The sequence below is a fragment of the Xyrauchen texanus genome, chromosome 9 (assembly GCF_025860055.1).
Source record: "Xyrauchen texanus isolate HMW12.3.18 chromosome 9, RBS_HiC_50CHRs, whole genome shotgun sequence".
NCBI classification, from domain to species: domain Eukaryota; kingdom Metazoa; phylum Chordata; class Actinopteri; order Cypriniformes; family Catostomidae; genus Xyrauchen; species Xyrauchen texanus.
This window is the reverse complement of record NC_068284.1, coordinates 5761576-5783080: the sequence shown is the minus strand read 5'-3', so window position 1 is coordinate 5783080 and position 21505 is coordinate 5761576. Positions and strand designations below refer to the sequence as shown.

General features: G+C 40.2%; 2 protein-coding genes across 2 annotated transcripts in view; both read left to right on the top strand.

Moving 5' to 3' along the window:
* The first annotated feature begins 117 nt into the window (after positions 1–117).
* On the top strand, positions 118–11753 carry LOC127649640 (gastrula zinc finger protein XlCGF8.2DB-like). The gene is made up of 3 exons (XM_052134863.1): positions 118–136; positions 2489–2667; positions 9348–11753. Exons 2-3 carry the CDS (start codon positions 2535–2537, stop codon positions 10355–10357), a joined length of 1143 nt encoding a protein of 380 aa, XP_051990823.1. The 5' UTR covers positions 118–136; positions 2489–2534; the 3' UTR covers positions 10358–11753.
* Positions 11754–16705: 4952 nt separating this feature from the next.
* The window catches only part of LOC127648987 (zinc finger protein 26-like), a 30069-nt gene continuing 25269 nt past the window's right edge, over positions 16706–21505 (top strand). The window contains exon 1 of the mRNA XM_052133861.1: positions 16706–16790. The gene's annotated coding sequence lies outside the window, so the exon portion shown is untranslated. The remainder of the gene's footprint in view (positions 16791–21505) is intronic.

Below are 21505 nucleotides of genomic sequence, written 5' to 3'. Positions count from 1 at the left end.
TAGAAATAAACCATGATTGCACAATAGATGGCGATATGCGTGTGGAATGCGAATCAACAAAAAGTAAAGAAGAATACGTTTGTGATGATGTCATAATGCTGCGCCACTGATATGCTCATCGGTCTCCTTGTTTGAGGTAGGGTAAATGTTTTAAACAGTAGAGAAACAGAGAAGATAAACAACGTTAAAAAATAAAATAAAAAATGATTTAAAATGGGTTCATCACTTGAAGTTCTGTTCAATAAACCTGATGTTAAAATCATTAAGCGCACACAGTAAGCCTATGTAAAAGACGCTGTTATTTGGTTTTGAAGTGATAACACACCACCAACGCCATACAGTATGACGTTTTCGTGTTTTGTTAAAATAAATGAACAAAGTTACTATGTTATGTTAAAACGCAAAATTATAGCACATGAGTAAATTCATAATTAATACACGAATGAAAATACATATCTGAATATGTAGATTAGGAAAATATGATTGTGGGCTGGGCAGTAATCTTTTAATAACAGGGGAGTGTGCTTGTACGACATTGTTCAGATTTGTGTAGATGTATATTCCTTTATTCAGCTGCTCTTTTACTCGTCTCACTCACAATAAAAAAACAGAATTTAATTCAAATATGCAAAAATTAAATGATAATAAAATTGTTAACACGTTCTTGTTTTTCTGATGATACCTCATAATTTACAGTGTAATTACATGGTGTTTTGACTTTATGTACATTAATTCATGTGTGTGTATATATATATATAATAGTACCTTATGTTATTCTACCTTTAAAACAATGCAATCAGGTTCAGCATTTAATTTGAACTCCACAGGTAGTAAAATATTGCATATTAAGAAAACTTTGAGTCAACTTAAAGGCTATCACATTAGTGATCAGTTAACATTCAGAAAAAAACAAGTGGTGAAATTTGTCTTTTTATAAAATGTGCTCCGTCTGCTTTCAGATATTTAACGCAAGCACACACACTTACTGGTCTGATAAGGATCTGAGTTCCTCCTAGGCTATATTTTCACCAAAAAGCAGATCCTCGTTCCTTGGTTTGGATGATTCCAACAAGAACCAAATGAGTAAAACGCAATAAGAATCCAAATATTACAAGTATATATTTTTTTATTGCCAGAACAATATACAAGTTTATACAAAAATACAAAAAAAAAAAAAAAAAAAAAAAGCCAGAGTGTACGTTCAAATCTCAAATATTCTTTATTCATGAAAAACATTACAAGCCATCTTATCTTTTGTATTGCCAGTGTTCTTTAAACAGGTGATATATTATTTAGTTTCCTGGAGGAAGTGAATAACATTTGGCTTGGAACTTGACCATTTCATTTGTGTATGTGAAATGTCCCCAAAATAATAAAGTTGTACAAGAAAAATAAAATTCTTATTGTTATCTACATTTTAATAATACATACAGATGTCAAAATCGTTAATTTCTAATAAAGTTTTCTATATCCACCCAAAACATATTTGTATATACACAATTATAAAAAAGATGGACAATAGACTCTTTTTCTAATGAACGTAAATGACTGGAATAGTCAATTTCCAATTGAAACCTCTCTAGTAGACTTTTAGCTGGATATATAACCATGTCAAATTTTAAATGTGACCTCTTTCACTTCATTGTTTACTCAAAACCAATGTTCCATGCTTTGCTCCAGTCTATATTTTTAAATGCAAAGGTCCATAACAAACTTGTGTGAATAGCTGTTTCATCTGTTGTGATATTTCTAATATGTTGATTAGTACAATTATGTTTGAGAATGTCTATATCGCCTATAAACATGCTGCCTTTTACAAATAAAATCTCAGAGACATCACTTTCACAAGCTTTAAAAAACTGCACAACTTGTTGAGGTATGGCATCAAACAAAACAGCATACACTTTGGGGTTAACAGGCAATCCAAGTTTCTCTATTTTCTATAAGTATTGCCTCACTTGCTTTTAAAAGCTCAGAGGCATCATATCTTCTTCTCTCATGCAACACCTCGACGACACATATCCACTGTACCCTCCAGTGGACTCAATTGTAACTGCGGGATTTGGTGAGAGATTTAGACAGAACAGTGTAATTCAGCGCTGCTCACAGCAGGCAAACGGGTAAAAGAAAATGAATTAGCGAAATTCAAGTAGTGTTTTTAATACTTGATTAGCTGGTACAGAACAAGTAATCGATTACTCATGCACATCCCTAGTATGTGACTGCAAAATTGTATTGGCTGTTATTAAGCAATTTAAGAAGTATAAAATCTGTGTTTGTTACTTCATAATTTACTTTGGCTGTGGGAATAGAATAGACAGTGTTGTGGTTAAGAAGAGAGTGAGTGAGACGATTAAAGAGTACTCTGTACTGGATATCAGACTGGTGTCTTTATATTAAAGAGAATGATAATTGCCTTGAAAAATTAATGATATTAATCATGATTAATTATTGAACAATTATTTAATTTGTAAATGATCTTTTACAGGTTTAACAAAGCAAAACCAATACCAAGTATCCACTGGAACCTGCTTATGTGCTACTTTTCTACATGTACCCCTAAAAAGATGGAGTTTGTTAAAAAGGAGTTTATTAAAGAGGAGAGTAAAGATATCAGTATTTCAGAACCAGTCAGACTGAACAACGAAGATACTGAGGAACAAAGAGGTTGGTGTCCATTACTGATTTTTATTTAATGACTGCTGAGGAACATTAAGGTGACAAACTTTCAGTCAGTTCACCAGAGTTGGTGGTGGTTGTTATAAAAGTTGTAAAATTAAAACAGTTAAACAAACTAGAAATGTAGAAAAAAAGTAACTTGGAGCTGGAAGTGTTAACTTGACTCTTAGGATTTTGAAGCTCAATGATTCGCGCAATGTGGAAAAACAGGCGGAATCACAGAATCCAGTCATAAAATTTTTTATTAACTAGTGTTGTCAAAAATACCGGTACCCCGGTACCAAGTCGGTATTCAAACAAAAAATTATTTACGATACCAGAATTTCTGAAGGTACCGGGTCTACCCGGTACCCATGCAGAGGCGGGAACTTTCGAACGCTCACAACAAGCAAAGAATGCGGCAAGCAAAGCTGCTGCGGAGTCTCAACTGAATCTTTGTCGAAATTAAAAGTGGGAAAAAGCCAGGTTTGGAAATTATTTGCATTTGAGGCTGATGAAAAGGGAAACATCATAGATCAGCAAAAACCTATTTGTAAACGCTGCTTTCGCAACTTTCTGACGAAAGGAGGAAACACGTCAAACTTAATAAAGCACATGAAAGACAAGACACCCAGATTTATTCAAGCAAATAAAGCAGGTGAGTTTAAAAGCATATTATCATTTGCATTAGGGCTGAAACGTTTAGTCGACATTATCGTCATCGTCAAATACAAAATTGAAGAAAAAAATGTTCGTTGTCGAATAGCCGTTTGATATCATGTAATGTAACATGAAATCACAATAAACTGTAACGATATCGCGTGAGAGCAGGAGTTCACGCCTGATGGAGGAAGAATTACACAGTTCAGTCCAGATGCACTCTAAACTTTCACAGTTTATTTTATGTAGATCCCAAAGTATTAGGGAATTATAAAAAAAAAAAGTACATTCAGAAGCATGTACCATTGTGGAATAAGCGGAGGCGGAGCTCTTTAAAGTAAACATCCCGGCGTTACATCTTAAATGCAGTAAAATTGAATGCGTTATAGCTTTATTAAAGTTAAAATAATACAGAAGCAGCTCATGTCAATAACTATAAACTCAGAAACTGGCCTTTCTCTGTGTGGTCGGCGCCTCTTCTATGAGTTGCGCAAATGTCCCAATCTAAGGGGGAGAGATTGAAACTCCATCCGGCTTAGAGAGACTCTGCCTCGGGGACGCTCCTCCCTCGATAGCGGACGCTTCATGCAGCTAGATTAGAATTTATTTCATCATAATATCTAAATATATGTCCATATGCATTTCTTATCATGAAGAAAAATGGCAAAATGCAGCTTTATTAATAAGAGAGCACTTTGCACATTAGTTTGGAAATGTTTTTTTATTAATTCTATTGTATGCTTGTTTATTTAGTACTTGGTAAAAACTTAAATTAAAAGTTGCAAAAGTTGAAGCAAATCTTATATAAGTGTTCAAAAATACTTTAAGCATACATTGTTCAGTTTTGTTATAATTAAAAAATAATATATTTAAATTAAAGTGTTGCTCAATGGCATATTTTTGTTCTTAGTTCTGCTGCTAAAGTTTTGTAGACTTTGTTAATAAAAGAGTGTTGTTCAGTAACCTGTTTTTGCTTTGGTACCGAAAATGGTATCGAGTACTGTGAAATTTCACTGGTATTGGTACCAACTACTGAAAACACTATTATTAACTATAAAAAATGGAATATCACAGAATTTGACATATTTGGGATACATGAATGTATAAATGCACATTTGATCAAAATAAAGTTGTGATGTATCTTGGTGAAATAGAAAACATGTGACAGAAATATATTACTTCTCTGTAGTCAAATCAGACTAGACAGGGAAGGCAAGACAATGAGAAGGAGAGGAACTAGGGAGAAGGATGCTAATCAACTGGCCAAGATCTAATGTAAAGAAAGCATGGAGCAGACTAGATTATGACCTTTGCTCCACCTTGGAGAATGCACTGAGGGGAAGGGTGGATGCCAAGCTTAAAGTGTTTAGTGACATTGTTTATGAATAATGTGTTGGCAGATTTGGTGATGTGTTAGTGAGGAAAAGTTGTCTGAAGGTGATGGGTAGGAGTGAGAGAAGGAAACACTATAGCTGGAGAAAGAGCAGAGGCAGCTTCGCAAGGCACGGAGAAGAGTAGAGGGGTGTGAGAAGGAGGGCCTGAAGGTATTGTGGGATGGTATAAGGGCTAGGCTAGCAGTATTCAGGGGAGCAGAAAAAATTCAATAGCGGAGAAAAAGGAAGTAGCATGAAAGGGTGGTGTTTATAAAGGATAGTTTTAAGTTTGCCAGAAATATGCTGGGAGAAAAGAGAACTAGAAGACACCATGAAACAATAACTTGATGATCCCAATAAACACTGCCTGCTCGGCTCGGATATGTCCCACAGCCAGCGGAGCCTGTATTGGAATTTTATGTAGCTCCACCCAAGTTGAGTGAGATCAGGCAGGTGGTAGAAAGAGCCAGTGCAACTTTAGCCCCGGGTCCAAATGGGATACTCTATAGGCTGTATAAGTGCCCCACAGTCATGTTATGGAGACTTCTGAGAATTGTCTGGAAGAATCAGTTTATACCCTTGAGGTTGCAAAGAGCAGTAGCCATCTTTATACCCAAAGAACAGGAATCCACCAACAGTAGTCAGTTTAGGAATATTGCACTTATTAAATGTGGAAGGAAAGTTTTTCTTTTCAGTGGTAGCAAGGAGGATTTCTGACTTTAACACAAGCTACCAGAAGGCATGCGTACCAGGGTTTCCTGGGTGTGTGGATCATGCTTCAATAACATGGGAGCAGATCCAGTCTGCCAAGAGAGACAAGAAAGACCTCCATGTAGTCTGGCTGGACCTGGCAAATGCCTATGGATCGGTTCCACACCAGCTCCTCAGCAATGGAGTTTCTCCATGTAGCAGAGTGTATTTGGAGCTTGGTAGACAATTATTATGGGGACCTGAAAATGTTATCCAACATAGGAGTACACATCCGGCAGCTGGAAAAAAGAATAGCGGTGAGATGTTGAATCTCCTCCATCCATGTTCACAGCTGCATTTTATATTATTCTAGTTGGTGCAAAACATATGGGCAGAGGAATCTGTGCACAGTTGCCAGGTCCGCGCAGTTATATGGATGATATCACAAGCATCATCCAGACTGCTGCAGTGTTTCCCACAGGATTTTGTGAGACTATGGGGGGTGTACCTCCGATCCTCTAGGGGGGTCCAGCGGCATGCTCCCTCATATGAAAGTTTCATCCATTTTAAAGTTAAATACTTCCATCTGGTGCACTTTGAGAGCAAAATTCAGAAGCTAATGTTGTACTCTTGTAAACAATTGTGTGCTCTTAAAGCTGCAGTAGGCAACTTTGAAATTGAACTGTGAGAAACAGTGCACACAATTGTTCTCCATATACATGATGCTCTTCACCCCAAGCCAGGGTTTAATTGACAGCTGTTCACAAACAGAGCCATGGCCTGCCTTGCCAGAAGTGATTGGCTAAAATTAGCTATATTGACCGACCCACAATTTTCACTCAGAGCTAGAGTCTGTGGTGCTAACTAATATCTCACAGGGCCTCATTTAACTTGGACACCATGTTTATGTAGAAAATACATTTTCATAATAAATATGATGATTTATTGTCTGTTTTATGTGTTTCACGAATATGATGATTAATTACCATTCAGACTCACTATTAGCACTTTTCCACTGCACGTAACAGTTCGACTTGCCTCAACTTTACTCGCTTTACTTTTCTGAGCTTGCATTTCCATTGCAGTTTAGTGCCACCTCAACGTGGGTGGGATTATAGGCTGATCGTCATAGTTGCACCGCCTTTACTCCGTGACATCATTTTAAACACGACACCAACTGACCAAAACAATAACACGACCGTTAGCTGTTAGCTACTAGCTCATTGTGCTGCATAAAGCAGTTGTTGCATGGTGATTTTACACAAGTGTAACAGTTAAATTGGCCTGGTAGAAAATAGCCAATAGTGATGGCATGAGAGTAATGCACATATAAACTCTCAGTCTACATAAAGGCTATCACATTTTTATCATTTAAGGCTATCACTTTTTTTTTTTTTTTTTCATAAAATGCACTCTTTTTACACTCATACCAGTCTGATCAGCTTTCGAGTTTTCACATTTTCTTTCCACCAATAAAAGTTGATCCTCGTCTGTTAGTTTGCACGACTCAACAATAACTGAATTTGTATGTTTTGTATGTTTGATTTGTATGTTTGTTATTAATTTTGTGTCATTATGCAAACCAACACTTGCACCTCTGTCCTTCGCATGCTGTAATTCAGCAGTTGTACATGTCCAGGGGAAGGAAACAATATCTGATGCTCACAAACAATTTTTTGAGGACACAGCTGGTTGCACACTCACTCACTCCCATATATAAAAGGCATCTCATCTTTTCTGTGTCCTACAGTGTTTCCCTGCCACTCATGATGCGTGTGTGTCTGTTTTTGTGCAACTGATGATGTCATCATGCTTAAATCGGCAAAAACGCATGCGCAAGTCATTTTACTTCTTGAACAAGTTAGGACCCAGGGACAGGTTGCTTTCTCATTCATGCAAACCGCACCACAGTCCCAGTGCAACCAAAATCAGACCACCTCCTATAGGTAGTCTCGGGTTCGTTACTGCAGTCTGCTACCTGAGTCGCAAAACAGCTTTCACATTACCAACTTTACATATGAACCGTGCTCTGTTACGGGCTAAACTGCCAGTATGAATGTCCCCTAATTCAGCACTGCTCAAATAGTGTTTTTAATAAATCAGTAGCATGTGTAGAATGAGTACTCAATTACTAATGCACATCCTGAGTGATCAGGACCTGCGCAAGCTGGCAGAGAGCTTAGGTATGTGTAGAGTAAAGGCAAAAAAAAGGCCACCATTCTCATCCGAGGCAATTCATTAATTTAGTTAAAAAGGGATGTCCTGCACAAGGCACTGCACGGAGGGAAGCCAGATCAAACCATGGTGCCTTGAAGTGATTGAACAATGGAGGTTGACTGGCCAGCAGCTGATATTACCTCCTTAATACCAGAGGAAGTGTTATGGTTGGCATCAGTTAGAAAAGTCATAGTGATTGAGCTTACTGTCCCATGGGAAGAGGGACTGGAGGCAGCCTATGAGAGGAAGAAGCTAAATATGCTGATCTGGCTGCCAAATGCAGGGAAAATGGATGGAGGACTTCCACTTACTATGTGGATGTCAGTTGTCGAGGATTTATGGAAACATCAATGCAGTGCTTATTGAATTACATTGGTATCAGTGGAACAACCCAGACTCAAACCTGGGGATTATAACTCTGACTCTAACCGAGAAGTTGATGGCGTTTCGTCTTGGATTAACTGGCTCAGACTCAAACTAAGATCCTATATTATCCTCCCTGAGCAATAATGATCTGATGTGAGAATCTTGTATATTCTGCTGTTTGTGCTACAGCAAAAATCCAGACAGACAGACAATTTACCCAATTTCCTTGTTTATTTTAATACAGTAGGGAGGTCCCAACCAGACTCTCAACTAAACAAAGTTAAACAAAAGCTTTTACACGTTACATGTATGACCTTATCCCACAATACTTGTTTACTTCATTCTGATTGGTTTAAATCTTATTACTAGTCAAAATAATCTGTGTATAGATTTGTTACCCAAGTCAATATACCAAAAAACACAAAAACCCTAATATCAACCATTTTCTAAAGTGTATGTAATAAACATGGTCATTGATATGTCTCTAATCATTTTTCTTTTATCTGTATTTGATAATTAACAGTAGTATCAAATGTCTTTCTTTAAAAAGCACATACAAAAAAAACTTTTTCATGATCTTACCTGTATCCTTATCACAAAATTCATCATAAAAAAATACAGTAACAGATGGTAACTGGTGCATTATGACCATGTATTGCATTTTAGCTTAGCATTAGGGCCATGAATACAGAATGTAAACATTACAAATGACACATTATCTAATGGATATATATTACTTTAAATCATAAAGTAGTTAAAACAGATTATTTTTACGTTTTTATACGTTAGCAAGCCATTGACAAACTCAAATCCGTTGCTCATATGCTGACAACCTAGTCTGTTGGCCACGACACATGCTGTCATTACCCGGCAGCACATCTAATTTGCAGCAGGGTTCCGGGGTAGGGGGTCCAGCGGTGCATCTAATTTGGCCGGTACCCTTCCCGCTCTTCATCCTGGACCTGCAAGGGCACCAGTGTGTGCACACTAGTGGAGAATCTTTACATTTTAATGGCAGCGGTGATGAGGCTCTGTTCACCTCAGGTGCGCTTCATCATCTGCTGCCCAAAGGAGACTTATTAACTTGTGCCCCTCCTCTCTCCTGCCCTTCTGTGCATATCACCTCTGGTTAGCACTCAACCACCCAGGTTCTCTTGGTGATCCGTGCAGTCATACCACTACGGTACAGGGAAAACTCTGTTGCCTATTACAGGATAATCCACCAAACATGAGAATGACAGAATTAACCTTTCAGGATGACAAAGATTGCCCAGCACAAACAGAGATCAACTATTAATTTCTATTTGTTTGCAGTTCACATTTATTTTATTTTTTTCACAATTATCCCTATTGTACTGACTTATGACCATTTGTTCTTTTTAGAGCTGATGGAAGTGAAAGAGGATAGTGAGGAGCTGAATGAAGAGGAGGAGAAACATCAGTATCAGAAACCTGATGATTTTGTAACTGGACAAAAATCTTATATTTGCTCACAGACTGAAAATATTTTCTCACAAAAAAGAACTCTAAGAAGAAAAACAAAAAATTCTTTCACCTGCCCTCAATGTGATAAGAGTTTTAAACATAAAGGAAACCTTAATGTCCACATAAGAACTCACACTGGAGAGAAGCCTTTCACATGCCTTCAGTGTGGAAAGAGTTTCAGACAGAAAGTAAACCTTTCGTATCACATGAAAACTCACACTAGAGAGAAGCCTTTCACATGCCTTGAGTGTGGAAAGTGTTTCAGACAGAAAGTAAACCTTTCGTATCACATGAAAAATCACACTAGAGAGCCTTTCAAATGCCTTGAGTGTGGAAAGATTTTGGCAAGTCCATGTAGCCTAAGAAAACACAGAAATATTCACTCTAATCAATTACACCAGTGTTCTCATTGTGGCAAGAGTTTCAAACAGGGAGACAGTCTCAGACTTCATCAGCGCTATCACTTTGAAGAAAAGCCATTTAACTGTGATCAGTGCGGTCAAAGATTTATTTTTGCATCAATGCTAAAAAGACACTTGAAACTTCATGAGTCTAATGAGAAGCCTTACAGCTGCACTGTTTGTGGAAAGAGTTTTTCACAGCTGGCCTATATGAAACAGCACCAGAGAATACATTTGGGTGTAAAACCTCATGTATGCTCAGAGTGTGGTAAAGCTTTTATCAGAGCTGAAGACTTGAAAGTGCATGAAAGAATTCATACTGGAGAAAAACCTCACAAGTGCTCACATTGTGGAAAGGGTTTCAAACGGCCCAAACAGCAGAAAAGACATGAGAAAGTGCATACTAGAGAGAATCCTTACTACTGCTCTCCATGTGGAAAGAGTTACAGCTCATCAAGTACTTTACGGACACATTTAAGAAAGTTTTGCCCAAATGTGTTACATTGAGCTAATTTTATCTTGAGAATCTTGATCACGTGAAAGAGACTAAAAGAGTGAGACAGATATAGCAGATATACCAGATTAAATAACCATGACATCACACAGCATGTCACCGCACTCTCGGGTGCTTTCTGTAAAGACAGGTTTGTTTTGAGTAACATTATGGTATTTACGTTATGAGATAAAATACTAGGTTTGTGTCCCACTGCTCAATTATTGCTTTTTATCTTGTTCTCTCTAAAACAAAGCAAATGTCTGTTTTGTTCATTAAATACAGTTATTAGTCACTTAAGTTAGCTAACGCAATCCTGTCCTGGAGTACAAGTAACACTACACATCTAACACATCTGATTAGCTCATTAGTAGAATACTCCATGATCTAAATTGAGTGTCAAATAAGGGAGAACTACAAAATCTGTGGTTTTAGTGGTACTCCATGAAAAGATTGAGGAACACTGAAATACATAATAAAAAAAAAAAACATTCTTAAAGGAGTCATGTCATGTTTTTTATTTTTATTATTATTAAAGTAGTATTGCATGACCTTGTCCCACCCTGTCTCTCTCTGTCTGAAATATTCTGTTTCTGTCTAATACTGTACTGGACAGATAGTCTGAAGGTTGACCTTTAATAACCAACTTTCTGAGGTCCTATTGCTGCTGTCACCTCGTGATCTTAAAGTGACTACTCTCACAGTCTTTAGCAATATGTCCCATTGTATGTGAAGCACACAATCAAATTTGGAAAAGTTGGAGACCCCGTCGTGGTTTATTTTGAGATAAAACCAACTGACTGTACAATTCCTTACATATCAAACAAACACAATGTTGAAACAGCCGTTTTAAATTTGTTACTCACTGGCATTACTGTCATGTCCAATATTGTTGGCACTGTTCCGTCTTACAATATAAGATCCTTTGCAAACCCTTAATCTTGGCTCTCAAAAGACTCAGTAGAGAAATGTGCCACAGACATATAATCTCACACTGATGCTTAGTTTGAATACGCAACTCATTCCTAATGTTGGGATCCTTAAGAAGGCTAAGAAGAGATTCAGTTATTGTGTTTAAGGAACACAATAACGTCTGGGTACGTTACTCAACATCTTAATCTTTTTGTTGATTGAATTTACTGCAACAAATAAGTATGTTGTGGAGGCAGGGCTATTTAAACAAAACCCCCATTCCTACGTAACTATGGGGCAGATTTCAAAATGAGTAATTTTTGCAGGGTGGAAACAACAAATGCCTTTTCTTACATGTCAAAATATCAAGGAAAATTTTATTTTTCATGACATGACCCCTACAAAGACATTAAGATATGACTTTCTATAAAGGTGTTCATTGGGCCTTTAAGGCATTACAGAATGATTTCCTGTAAAGCTTCTTTGAAATTATGTGAAAAGCGCTATACAAATAAAAATATTTATTGAAATTATTGATTCTTTATAAACTGAACAGCATATTGTTACTGACAGTTATATGAGTTCATTTGTAACTATACCAAGGTTATGCACCAAGAATGCCAATTCAATGATGACTTTGGATAGAAATTTAATTGAGTTAGCGAAAAAGGATGATGAATTGCAATGCGAGTTTGAATTTAAGCAAGTAGAATTAAAATGCAATGTATATTACTTTTTTAATTTTAATTTTTAATAATACATTTGTTTTTTTCAGTATAACATTAAACATGCACTATAAACCCTAACAGGTAGTCATTACATTACAGAAACTTGCTGCACTAGCTAAAAACATGACAGTTTGTCTTACTCGAACCTTACATGAACCCAAATAAATCACAGTTTTGAGGGTTTTTTTAAAGTACATTGCACTCTTAAAGTTTTGCTTAATTAACTCAAACATTCTTTTTTACAGATCCCTACTTTAAGGTTAAACATACTTAATAATAATAGCTAAAGCTACTACCTTATTAAAGTTAGGCTGACTGAATTTTCATGGTAACAGTACATTAAAATGCTACATCTCTGAACTTGCTTTACTGAGTCATAACTTTATTTTGTGAGTTCTTTTTACTCCAAAAAAAATAATAAATTACACATGTAAAATCAAAATGTATAAACCATTAACCATTTTGTTGAAGTTTATTAAAGGTTAAATGATACATACACTGATGAGGGCGGTGGTTTGAATGGTGGTTCGAATCCCGGCCCACACGACTCCACATGCCGAAGTGTCCTTGGGCAAGACACTGAACCCCAAGTTGCTCCCAATGGCAGGCTAGCACCTTACATAGCAGCTCTGCTACCATTGGTGTGTGAATGTGTGGGTGAATGAGTCACAGTGTAAAGCGCTTTGAATACCGTTAAGGCTTAGAAAGGCGCTATATGAGTGCAGACCATTTAATGATGAGCCAAAACATTGACCACTCATAGGTGAAGCGATTAACGTTGATCATCTCTTTACATGTCACGGGCAATCAGAGAGGCAAAGCGCGCACACGCCCAGAGAATCCACAGTCACTTCCAGGACAGCGGTGACACGCGGCGCATGTGGCAGGGCATCCAGGCCATCACCAACTACAGGACAACATCACTTGCCTGTGACAAAGATGCCTCCCTTCCAGATGCGCTGAACGACTTCTACGCTCGGTTTGATGTGCAGAACGACGTGATGGCGAGGAAGTCCACCCCTCCTCCCAACGACCAGGTGCTCTGTCTTACCACGGCAGATGTGAGGAAAACTCTACGTAGAGTCAACCCACGGAAGGCTGCTGGACCAGACAACATTCCTGGCAGAGTGCTCAGAGGATGTGCAGACCAGCTAGCAGATGTTCTTACTGACATCTTCAACATCTCTCTGAGCAGCCCGTCGTTCCAACGTGCTTCAAGGCCACCACCATCATCCCCATGCCAAAGAAGTCTTCAGTGTCCTGCCTCAACGACTACCGTCCCGTCGCACTTACACCCATCATCATGAAGTGCTTCGAGAGGCTCGTCATGAGGCAGATTAAGACCCAGCTGCCCCCTCACTAGACCCACTGCAGTTTGGCGTATCGTTCAAACCGCTCAACGGACGATGCCATCACCACAACCCTCCATCTGGCCCTCACCCACCTAGACAATAAGGACTCATACGTTCGAATGCTGTTCATAGATTTCAGCTCAGCATCCAACACAATCATTCCCCAGCACCTGATTGGAAAGCTGAACCTGCTGGGCCTGGACACCTCCCTCTGCAACTGGATCCTGGACTTCCTGACTGGGAGACCTCAGTCAGTCCGGATCGGGAACAGCATCTCCACCACCACCACACTGAGCACTGGGGCCCTCCAGGGCTGTGTGCTCAGTCTACTGCTGTTCACTCTGCTGACTCACGACTGTGCAGCAATGCACAGCTCGAATCACATCATCAAGTTCGCCGATGACACGACTGTGGTGGGTCTCATCAGCAAGAACGACGAGTCAGCATACAGAGAGGAGGTGCAGTGGCTGACGAACTGGTGTAGAGCCAACAACCTGTCCCTGAATGTCGACAAAACAAAAGAGATGGTTGTTGACTTTAGGAGAGCACAAGGTGAACACACGCCGCTGAACATCGGCGGCTCCTCTGTGGAGATCGTCAAAAGCACCAAATTCCTTTGTGTTCACTTGGCGGAGAACCTCACCTGGTCCCTCAACACCAGCTCTATCACCAAGAAAGCCCAGCAGCGTCTCTACTTTCTTCGAAGGCTGAGGAAAGCACATCTCCCAACCCCCATCCTCACTACATTCTATAGAGGGACTATTGAGAGCATCCTGAGCAGCTGCATCACTGCCTGGTTTGGGACTTGCACCATTTCGGACCGCAAAGCCCTGCAGAGGATAGCGAGGACAGCTGAGAAGATCATTGGGGTCTCTCTTCCCTCCATCAAAGACATTTACAAAAAACACTGTATCCACAAAAGCAACCAGCATCGTGGACTGACCCCACACACCCCTCACACAAACTTTTTACCCTCCTCCCGCCTGGAAAGAGGTACCGAAGCATTCGGGCCCTCACGGCCAGACTGTGTAACAGCTTCTTCCCCAAGCCATCAGACTCCTCAATACTCAGAGACTGGTTTGACACACACGTGTCCTGAGTTGCACTTTAATTACTGTCACTTTATAACTGTCTGCTACCTCAATAACTGCTATGTGCATAGAACACTATCTCATAGTATGTTATGTTTACATTTTAGAAACTGTCATCTTTTTGCACTACTGAGTACTGGTCGGCGCTGCACTGTCTATTGTCCTGTTCATTGTCAGAAATTTGTTGTACTGTCCTGTACTTTTTGCACATGTTTGCACGTGCACTTTATATAGGTATATATAGGTTTTTTTATATAGGTATTTTATTTCGTTGTGTAGTCTCATATGGTCCTGTGTTGGTCCTTTGTTGTTTTTATGTAGCACCACGGTTCTGGAGGAACGTTGTCTCGTTTTGCTGTGTACTGTACTAACTGTATATGGTTGAAACGACAATAAAAACCACTTGACTTGACTTGACATGGCCACATGTCAATGTCTGTGTAGATGGTAAGCGAACAATCAGTTCTCGTTTTTTGACAAGGGCCAAATTGTTATGGCCAGACGACTGGGTCAGAGCATCTCTGAAATGGCAAAGCAGTGGTGAGTACCAACAGACAGTGGTCCAAGTAAGGAAAAACCGGCGTCAGGGTACATCGATGCATGAGGGCAATGAAGGATTTCCCATCTGATCTGAACCGACAGAAGGTCTACTGTGGCACAAGTTACATAAAATGTTTATGATGATTACGGGACGAATGTGTCGTAACACACCATGCATCGCACCCTAGCTGCAGACTGGTAAGAGTGCCCATGATGACCCCTGTCCACCGTCGAAAGCGCCTACAATAGGCACGTGAGTGTCTGAACTGGGCCTTGGGTTCCATTTTCTTTTACATCACGTGGAAGGGCATGTACCTGTGCACCATTTACATGGGGAAGTGATGGCACCAGGATACACTGTCGCTGGAGGGAGTGTGATGCCCTAGGCAATGTTTTGCTGGGAAACACTGGGTCTGACCATTCATGTGGATGTCAATTTGATACGTGCCAACTACCTAAACATCGTTGCAGACTAGGTAAACCCCTTCATGGCAATGATATTCCCTGATTGCAGTGGCCTCTCTCAGCAGTATAATGTACCTTGCCACACTGCACACATTGTTCAGCAATGGTTTGAGGAACACGATGAAGAGTTCAAGGTGTTGTCCTGGCCTCCATATTCCCCAGATCTCAATCCGATTGAGCATCTGTGGGATGTGCTGGACCAACAAGTCCAATCCACTGCTTCTTCACCTCACAACTTACAGGACTTGAAGGATCTGCTGCTACTGTCTTAGTGCCGGATATCACAGGACACCTTCAGGGGTCTTGTAGAGTCCATGCTTTGGCAGGTCTGCACTGTTTTGGCAGCACACAGAGGACCAACAGCATATAGGTGGCAGGTGGTCATAATGTTTCTGCTCATCGGTGTAAATACTGTGAATAAACCTGCCTAACAGTTCTACTGTGCAATAAGCACATAGAAATCTGAGAAAGGAGATCAGATTTCCCCACTTAAAGTCATAACGACTAAAGTCGCACTTAAAGGTTATGTTTGTAATTTTTGTGATGTTAAAATTCCTTGTCTCCCAGTTTAATATGCAGAGACAACTAAACAAAGGCCATTCATAAGCTAATTTCTCAATAAAGTATAAACACTGGGTCTATGTGCAGCTTTCAAAACATTGTATTGTGGCAATAATCAGCTTTCTCATGGAAATTGCTGATGGTGAATTGTCCAATAAATTTGGGTCCCAGTTTACGTGAGTGCAGCCTAAGCTAGACCTTCTGACCACACATGTAAACTGGGGGCTTAAAACGGTGATGATCGACCAACTTTTTGTCTGCAAACTAGATTGCGCAGCCTTAAAGCCCAGGGCACCCCCAGGCAGTCAAGGGCCCCCTGGTAGTCAAGGGCCCCTGGGCACAGACGCCATTGGCCCAGTCTGTAATCCGTCCCTGCTTTCTGTAAAAAAGTAATACATTTTGATTGACTCTTCTCAGTAGCTTAAATACAAACAGGAAGTAAATATATATATATATATATATATATATATATATATATATATTTATTTATTTATTTATTTATTTCATTATTATTATTATTATTTTTTAAATAATGAAAAAGTATTGGGTCTAGATAAAAGGATTTAAATATTTTATGCAAGCATTGGATTAATTAAATAATATTTACTTTATTGTATTTTTCTCTGTTTCCTCCTCCCTCATCCTTTCAGTGATCCTCACTCTAGTCCAGTTGGTGGCGGTAATTCACAATAAACTGATTGGACAACCGGCTAAAAAAACCCTGAAAGAAGTTGTTGTTTTGACGTCATAATGAATGCGCTGCAGCTCCGCTGTCTGTTGTGATTCGGCTGATTAAAGGTTTGGGTTTTTGAGCGCTTGAGCTTATACAGTATATATTAAACAATACAAAACGTTTTAAAGTGCTTTTATTATTACCACGTGGAAATATTACTTGAAATCGTTTTGCGTGAGTGAGATGTTTACAATCTTGTTTTGATCCATTGTTTAGGTGAATTAATCATTAAAACAATCTAAACACATCATAACAAGAATATAGAAGATTACATTAAAATGCAAGATTTTTGGAACATGTACTTTGTGTTTTTTCACCACACTACTGAAAACTGTGAAGCTTTCTGTGTTTTCTGGTAATGCCTAGTTAGTCTCTTATAGTTGGTCTCGCTTGTAAATTACGCATCATTCGTATATCATTACAGCAATTACATATTGAAGAGGGAGATGTTATGTCTAGCCCTAACTGCTCTCTGCTCTTATCTTGCATATTGAGATCTCTATGCTTATTTTGTTGTATTTGGTTTCAGATTGTACATTGTTCCAGATTAATGCTAGTGTATTGGGTGATAATGTTTTTGAAATCATTATACATTTCAGAAATAAACAAAAAAGCAATGTAATTTGTGAATTAACAAATATGACTATTGTAGCATTAACAAATTACACTCACTGAGCACTTTATTAGGAACACCATGGTCCTAAATAAAAATGTCAGGACGTGGTCTTCTGCTGTTATAGCATCGCCTCAAGGTTTGACATGTGCATTCTGAGTTGCTATTCTGCTCAATACAGTACAGAAATATATAAATTTCTGGTTGCAAATGCAAGTGATTTTCTCTCATTGTAGTGAAGGGTTGCGCATAGAGTAAAATATAAATCCATAGCTTTTAAGAATCTATGTCGAAACAACCAAATAAACAATACATTTAATTTAATAAAAATATATATTTTTTTGCCCAGCCCTATTATACACTGCCTGGCCAAAAAAAGGTCACCGTTTACATTTCAATAAGCAGATACTTAAGATTGGATCATTACTTTGATTGGATCATTATTGCAGTGATTAAAATGTTTCAGCTGGCAACAATTCTTTTAACCCTAGTTACACTAAAACAGTGTTCAGCTTCTCATTTCTTAAACAACCATGTCGGAAGACATATCCCATGGGCAAATTATTGGCCTGCATCAAGCAAAGAAAACAACTAAGAAGATTGCTGAAATCACTGGAATTGGGTTAAGAAGTGTTCAACACATTATTGGAAGATAGTGGTGAACCGTCAGTTTCACAGAAGGAATGTGGTCAGAAAAAAATTGACTCGAAAGTTGAACTCACGGCTATGTTTATTGGTGAAAGTAAGAGCATTCCCACATGTACAATGTGACGAGTGAAAAAGTTGCTTCACCATCCCACTTCTGACACCATGTTTCGTTGTGCAGTAAGGAGAAGACACGAGACCAGTTTTAGGTTTTAACCATCAACATTTTTATCTGCGTTGACCCCGCCCGTAACCTCAACATTACATTTATGCTTCCGGCTGGCAATAGGTGACTCATGTATTACATATCATGATGACAACGAGAACTTACATGATTGGGACTAAACGGCTGTGTGGCAACAAGAAAGCCACTTGTTAGTGAGGCTAATAGGGAAAAATGACTTCAATTTTGTAGGGAGCATAAAGATTGGACTGGAGCTATGGAAAACGGTCATATGGTCTGGTAAGTCCAGATTTACTATGAAGGTAAATCAGTATCAAAACTCAAGAGCTTGCATATTTAGATTTTAGAACTTCTACAATAAATATTTGTACTCGTAAGTTGAAATTTGCACTCACAGCATCGATGTGAAACTTGTCAAATAAAAAACTGCTTACAGACAATAATTACAGACAAAGCTTGTGTTTTGAATTCACAATTGCAGACAAGTAGTCACAAATGTGTAAAATGACACTCACATAAATATAATTAGACACAATCTTGTATTACACTTTAATTTTGTACTTTATCAAATTTTTGCCTAGCCAATGAAATTGGACGTTTTTGTACACAATGACGTCATGCCAGCCCGCACCTTTTTGTTAGGGCAAAGCAGAGCCAGTAAGTCCAAAGTCATAGTTGCCAATTCCGCTTATAAGCGACTTTGGGCTTGTTTTTTTTTCTTTCAGAAAGTCGCTTGCAAATATGAGCAGTTTTGGCCTTATTTTCAGTATTCAGTCAGCGGTTTTTGCGTTTGCTGGGGCTTACTGCCCAATAAAATATGACCTACCAATAGCAGCTGTCAAATATCCCTACTTACTGTTCAAACCACACTCTACTGCAGGTGTGTCAATCATACAGCTAGTAGAAAAGTCCAAACCGACACACGCAGCACTCAAGGTCTTGCGCAAACGCACATATTCGTGCTTTACACCAAAAAAAAAAAGGATCAGTGAGTGACACTGTCACAAGGCAACCCACAATGACAACATTATAGGATTGATTATTTGATATGATACTGTTGGAGTTTGACTGAAAGACCTGTAATTAAAATTATCCATACAATTTGTTTTTATTTAGGCCTTACTTGGTGTTAATGTTCGCTTAAGATATCTTCTAGCTTTACACCAAGAAGATATGATATGCCAGTATTATTTTTCTATGATAGGTGTAATATCAATATTGTATTCATTAGAGCTGTTGGAAAAAATTGTTTCAGCGATGCATCACGATTCATAAACAAACTATTCTGAATCGATTCTCAAAAGAATCAGTATCGATTCTGAGTTCAGTTTAAATCACGGCAGAGCAGTGGTGCATGGGATCGTCCGCCGATCCCCTCCAGAGCCTGTAGGATTTTTTCATCTTTGGTGACCAAAGCCTACAGTGCCGCTAGACAGGCCGCCTCCACCCTGCATGCCATTGCTCTCCTGCAAGTACACCAGGCCAAGGCACTGAAAGAGCTGCAAGTGGGTAGTCCTGATCCCGATGTGCTGCAGGAGCTGCGCTTGACGTCAGACCTCGCCCTCCGGTCTCCTCAATGTGGTTTTTCCTGCTCCCCCAATGCGAGGCCCAAGCCCCAAGTATGTCAGACGCAATTGTCCCCTTAGTGCCCCTAAAAACAAAAGCTAGCGCTTTCCAACCTGTTGAGGTGGCTGGCCAGAACCATCCAACTCGGCTACGCGATTCAGTTCGCCAGGCTCCTGCCCCGGTTTGCCGGAATCCACTTCACCACGGTGCAGGGAGAAAACACCAACCTGCGTGCAGAGATTGTGACCCTTCTAGAAAAAGGCAGCCTGTCCCTCCAGCCGAGATGAGGAAAGGATTCTACAGCCCTTACTTCATCGTGCCAAAGAAAGGCAGTGGGTTGAATTCTGAACCGGGCCTTACATAGTCTCCCGTTCAAGATGCTGACACAGAAGCGCATTTTGGCATGCTTCCGGACTCACGATTGGTACGCGGCAGTAGACCTGAATGATGCGTATATTCACGTCTCAGTTTTACCTTGTCACAGACACTTCCTATGGTTTGCTTTTGACGGCGGGGCAGGTCAGTACAAGGCCCTCTCCTTCTGCCTGTCCCTGTCCCTTCACATCTTCACAAAGGGCAGTTCTTGCCCCGTTAAGGGAAGTGGGCATCTGCATACTTGACTACATGACGACTGGCTGATTCTAGTACACACTTGAGAGTTGCTGTGTGCACACAGGGACATTATGCTCACACACCTCAGCCGTCTAGGGCTTCGGGCCAACTGGGAAAAGAGCAAGCTCTCCCTGGTTCAGAGCCATCTCCTCCTCTGGAGTCAGCTGAGGTCACTGAGGGCCACTCACATCCCGGGCAGCCTCAACACCACAGAGGATGCGCTGTCGCGGCACGTGATGCTCAGTGGAAAGTGGAGACTTCACCCCCAGGTGGTCCAGCTGATTTTGAGTCGATTCGGCAAAGCACAGATAGACCTGTTCTCTTCCCGGGAATCCTATGACTGCCCGCTCTGGTATTCCCTGACGGGAGCTCCCCTCAGGACAGATGCGCTGGCACACAGCTGGCTCCAGGGGCTATGCAAATACGCATCCCCCCCCAGTGAGCCTACTTGCATAGACCCTGTGCAAGGTCAGGGAGGACAAGTCACCCTTGTTGCCCCATACTGGCCCACCCAGACTTGGTTCTTGGACCTCACGCTCCTCATGACAACACCACCCTGGCAAATCCCCCTGAAGATGAACCTTCTTTCACCATCTGGCACCCAGGCCCAGACTTCTGGAATCTCCACGTCTGGCCCTTGGACGGGACACATAAGACCTTAGTGGCCTACCACCGGCAGTGGTAGACACAATCACTCAGGCCATGGCTCCCTCTACGAGGCAGTTTTATTCCCTGAAGTGGCGTTTGTTCGCGAATTGGTGTTCTTCTCGAGGTGGAGACCTCCAGAGATGTGCAGTCAGGTTAGTACATTTCTTCCTGCAGGAGAGGCTGGAGGGGCGGCTGTCCCCCTCTACCTTAAAGGGATACGTAGCCGCCATAGCGGCACACCATGACGCAGTGCACGGTAAGTCCCTTGGGAAGCACAACCTGATCATCAGAGGACCCAGAGGCTGAATCCACCTAGGCTATGCCTCTTCCCCTCATGGGATTAGATGGTTGATTTCCGGCGTCCTCGTCTCCTGTTGGATTTTCTAACACAGCACGAAATTGTTGGAGGAAGTTGTTGAACGTAGGGAAGGTTGTAATGTCGCCATCCCACACTGCTGCAATCCAGTCCAATGCCTTACCGATAAGCAGCGAACAAACAAAGGAAATGCGGC

Coding starts and splice junctions, on each gene's coding strand:
- LOC127649640 (XM_052134863.1), top strand. CDS start 2,535: ATGTGCTACTTTTCTACATGTACCCCTAAAAAGATGGAGTTTGTTAAA. Junction 2,668..9,347: donor AGATACTGAGGAACAAAGAG/GTTGGTGTCCAT, acceptor TGTTCTTTTTAG/AGCTGATGGAAGTGAAAGAG.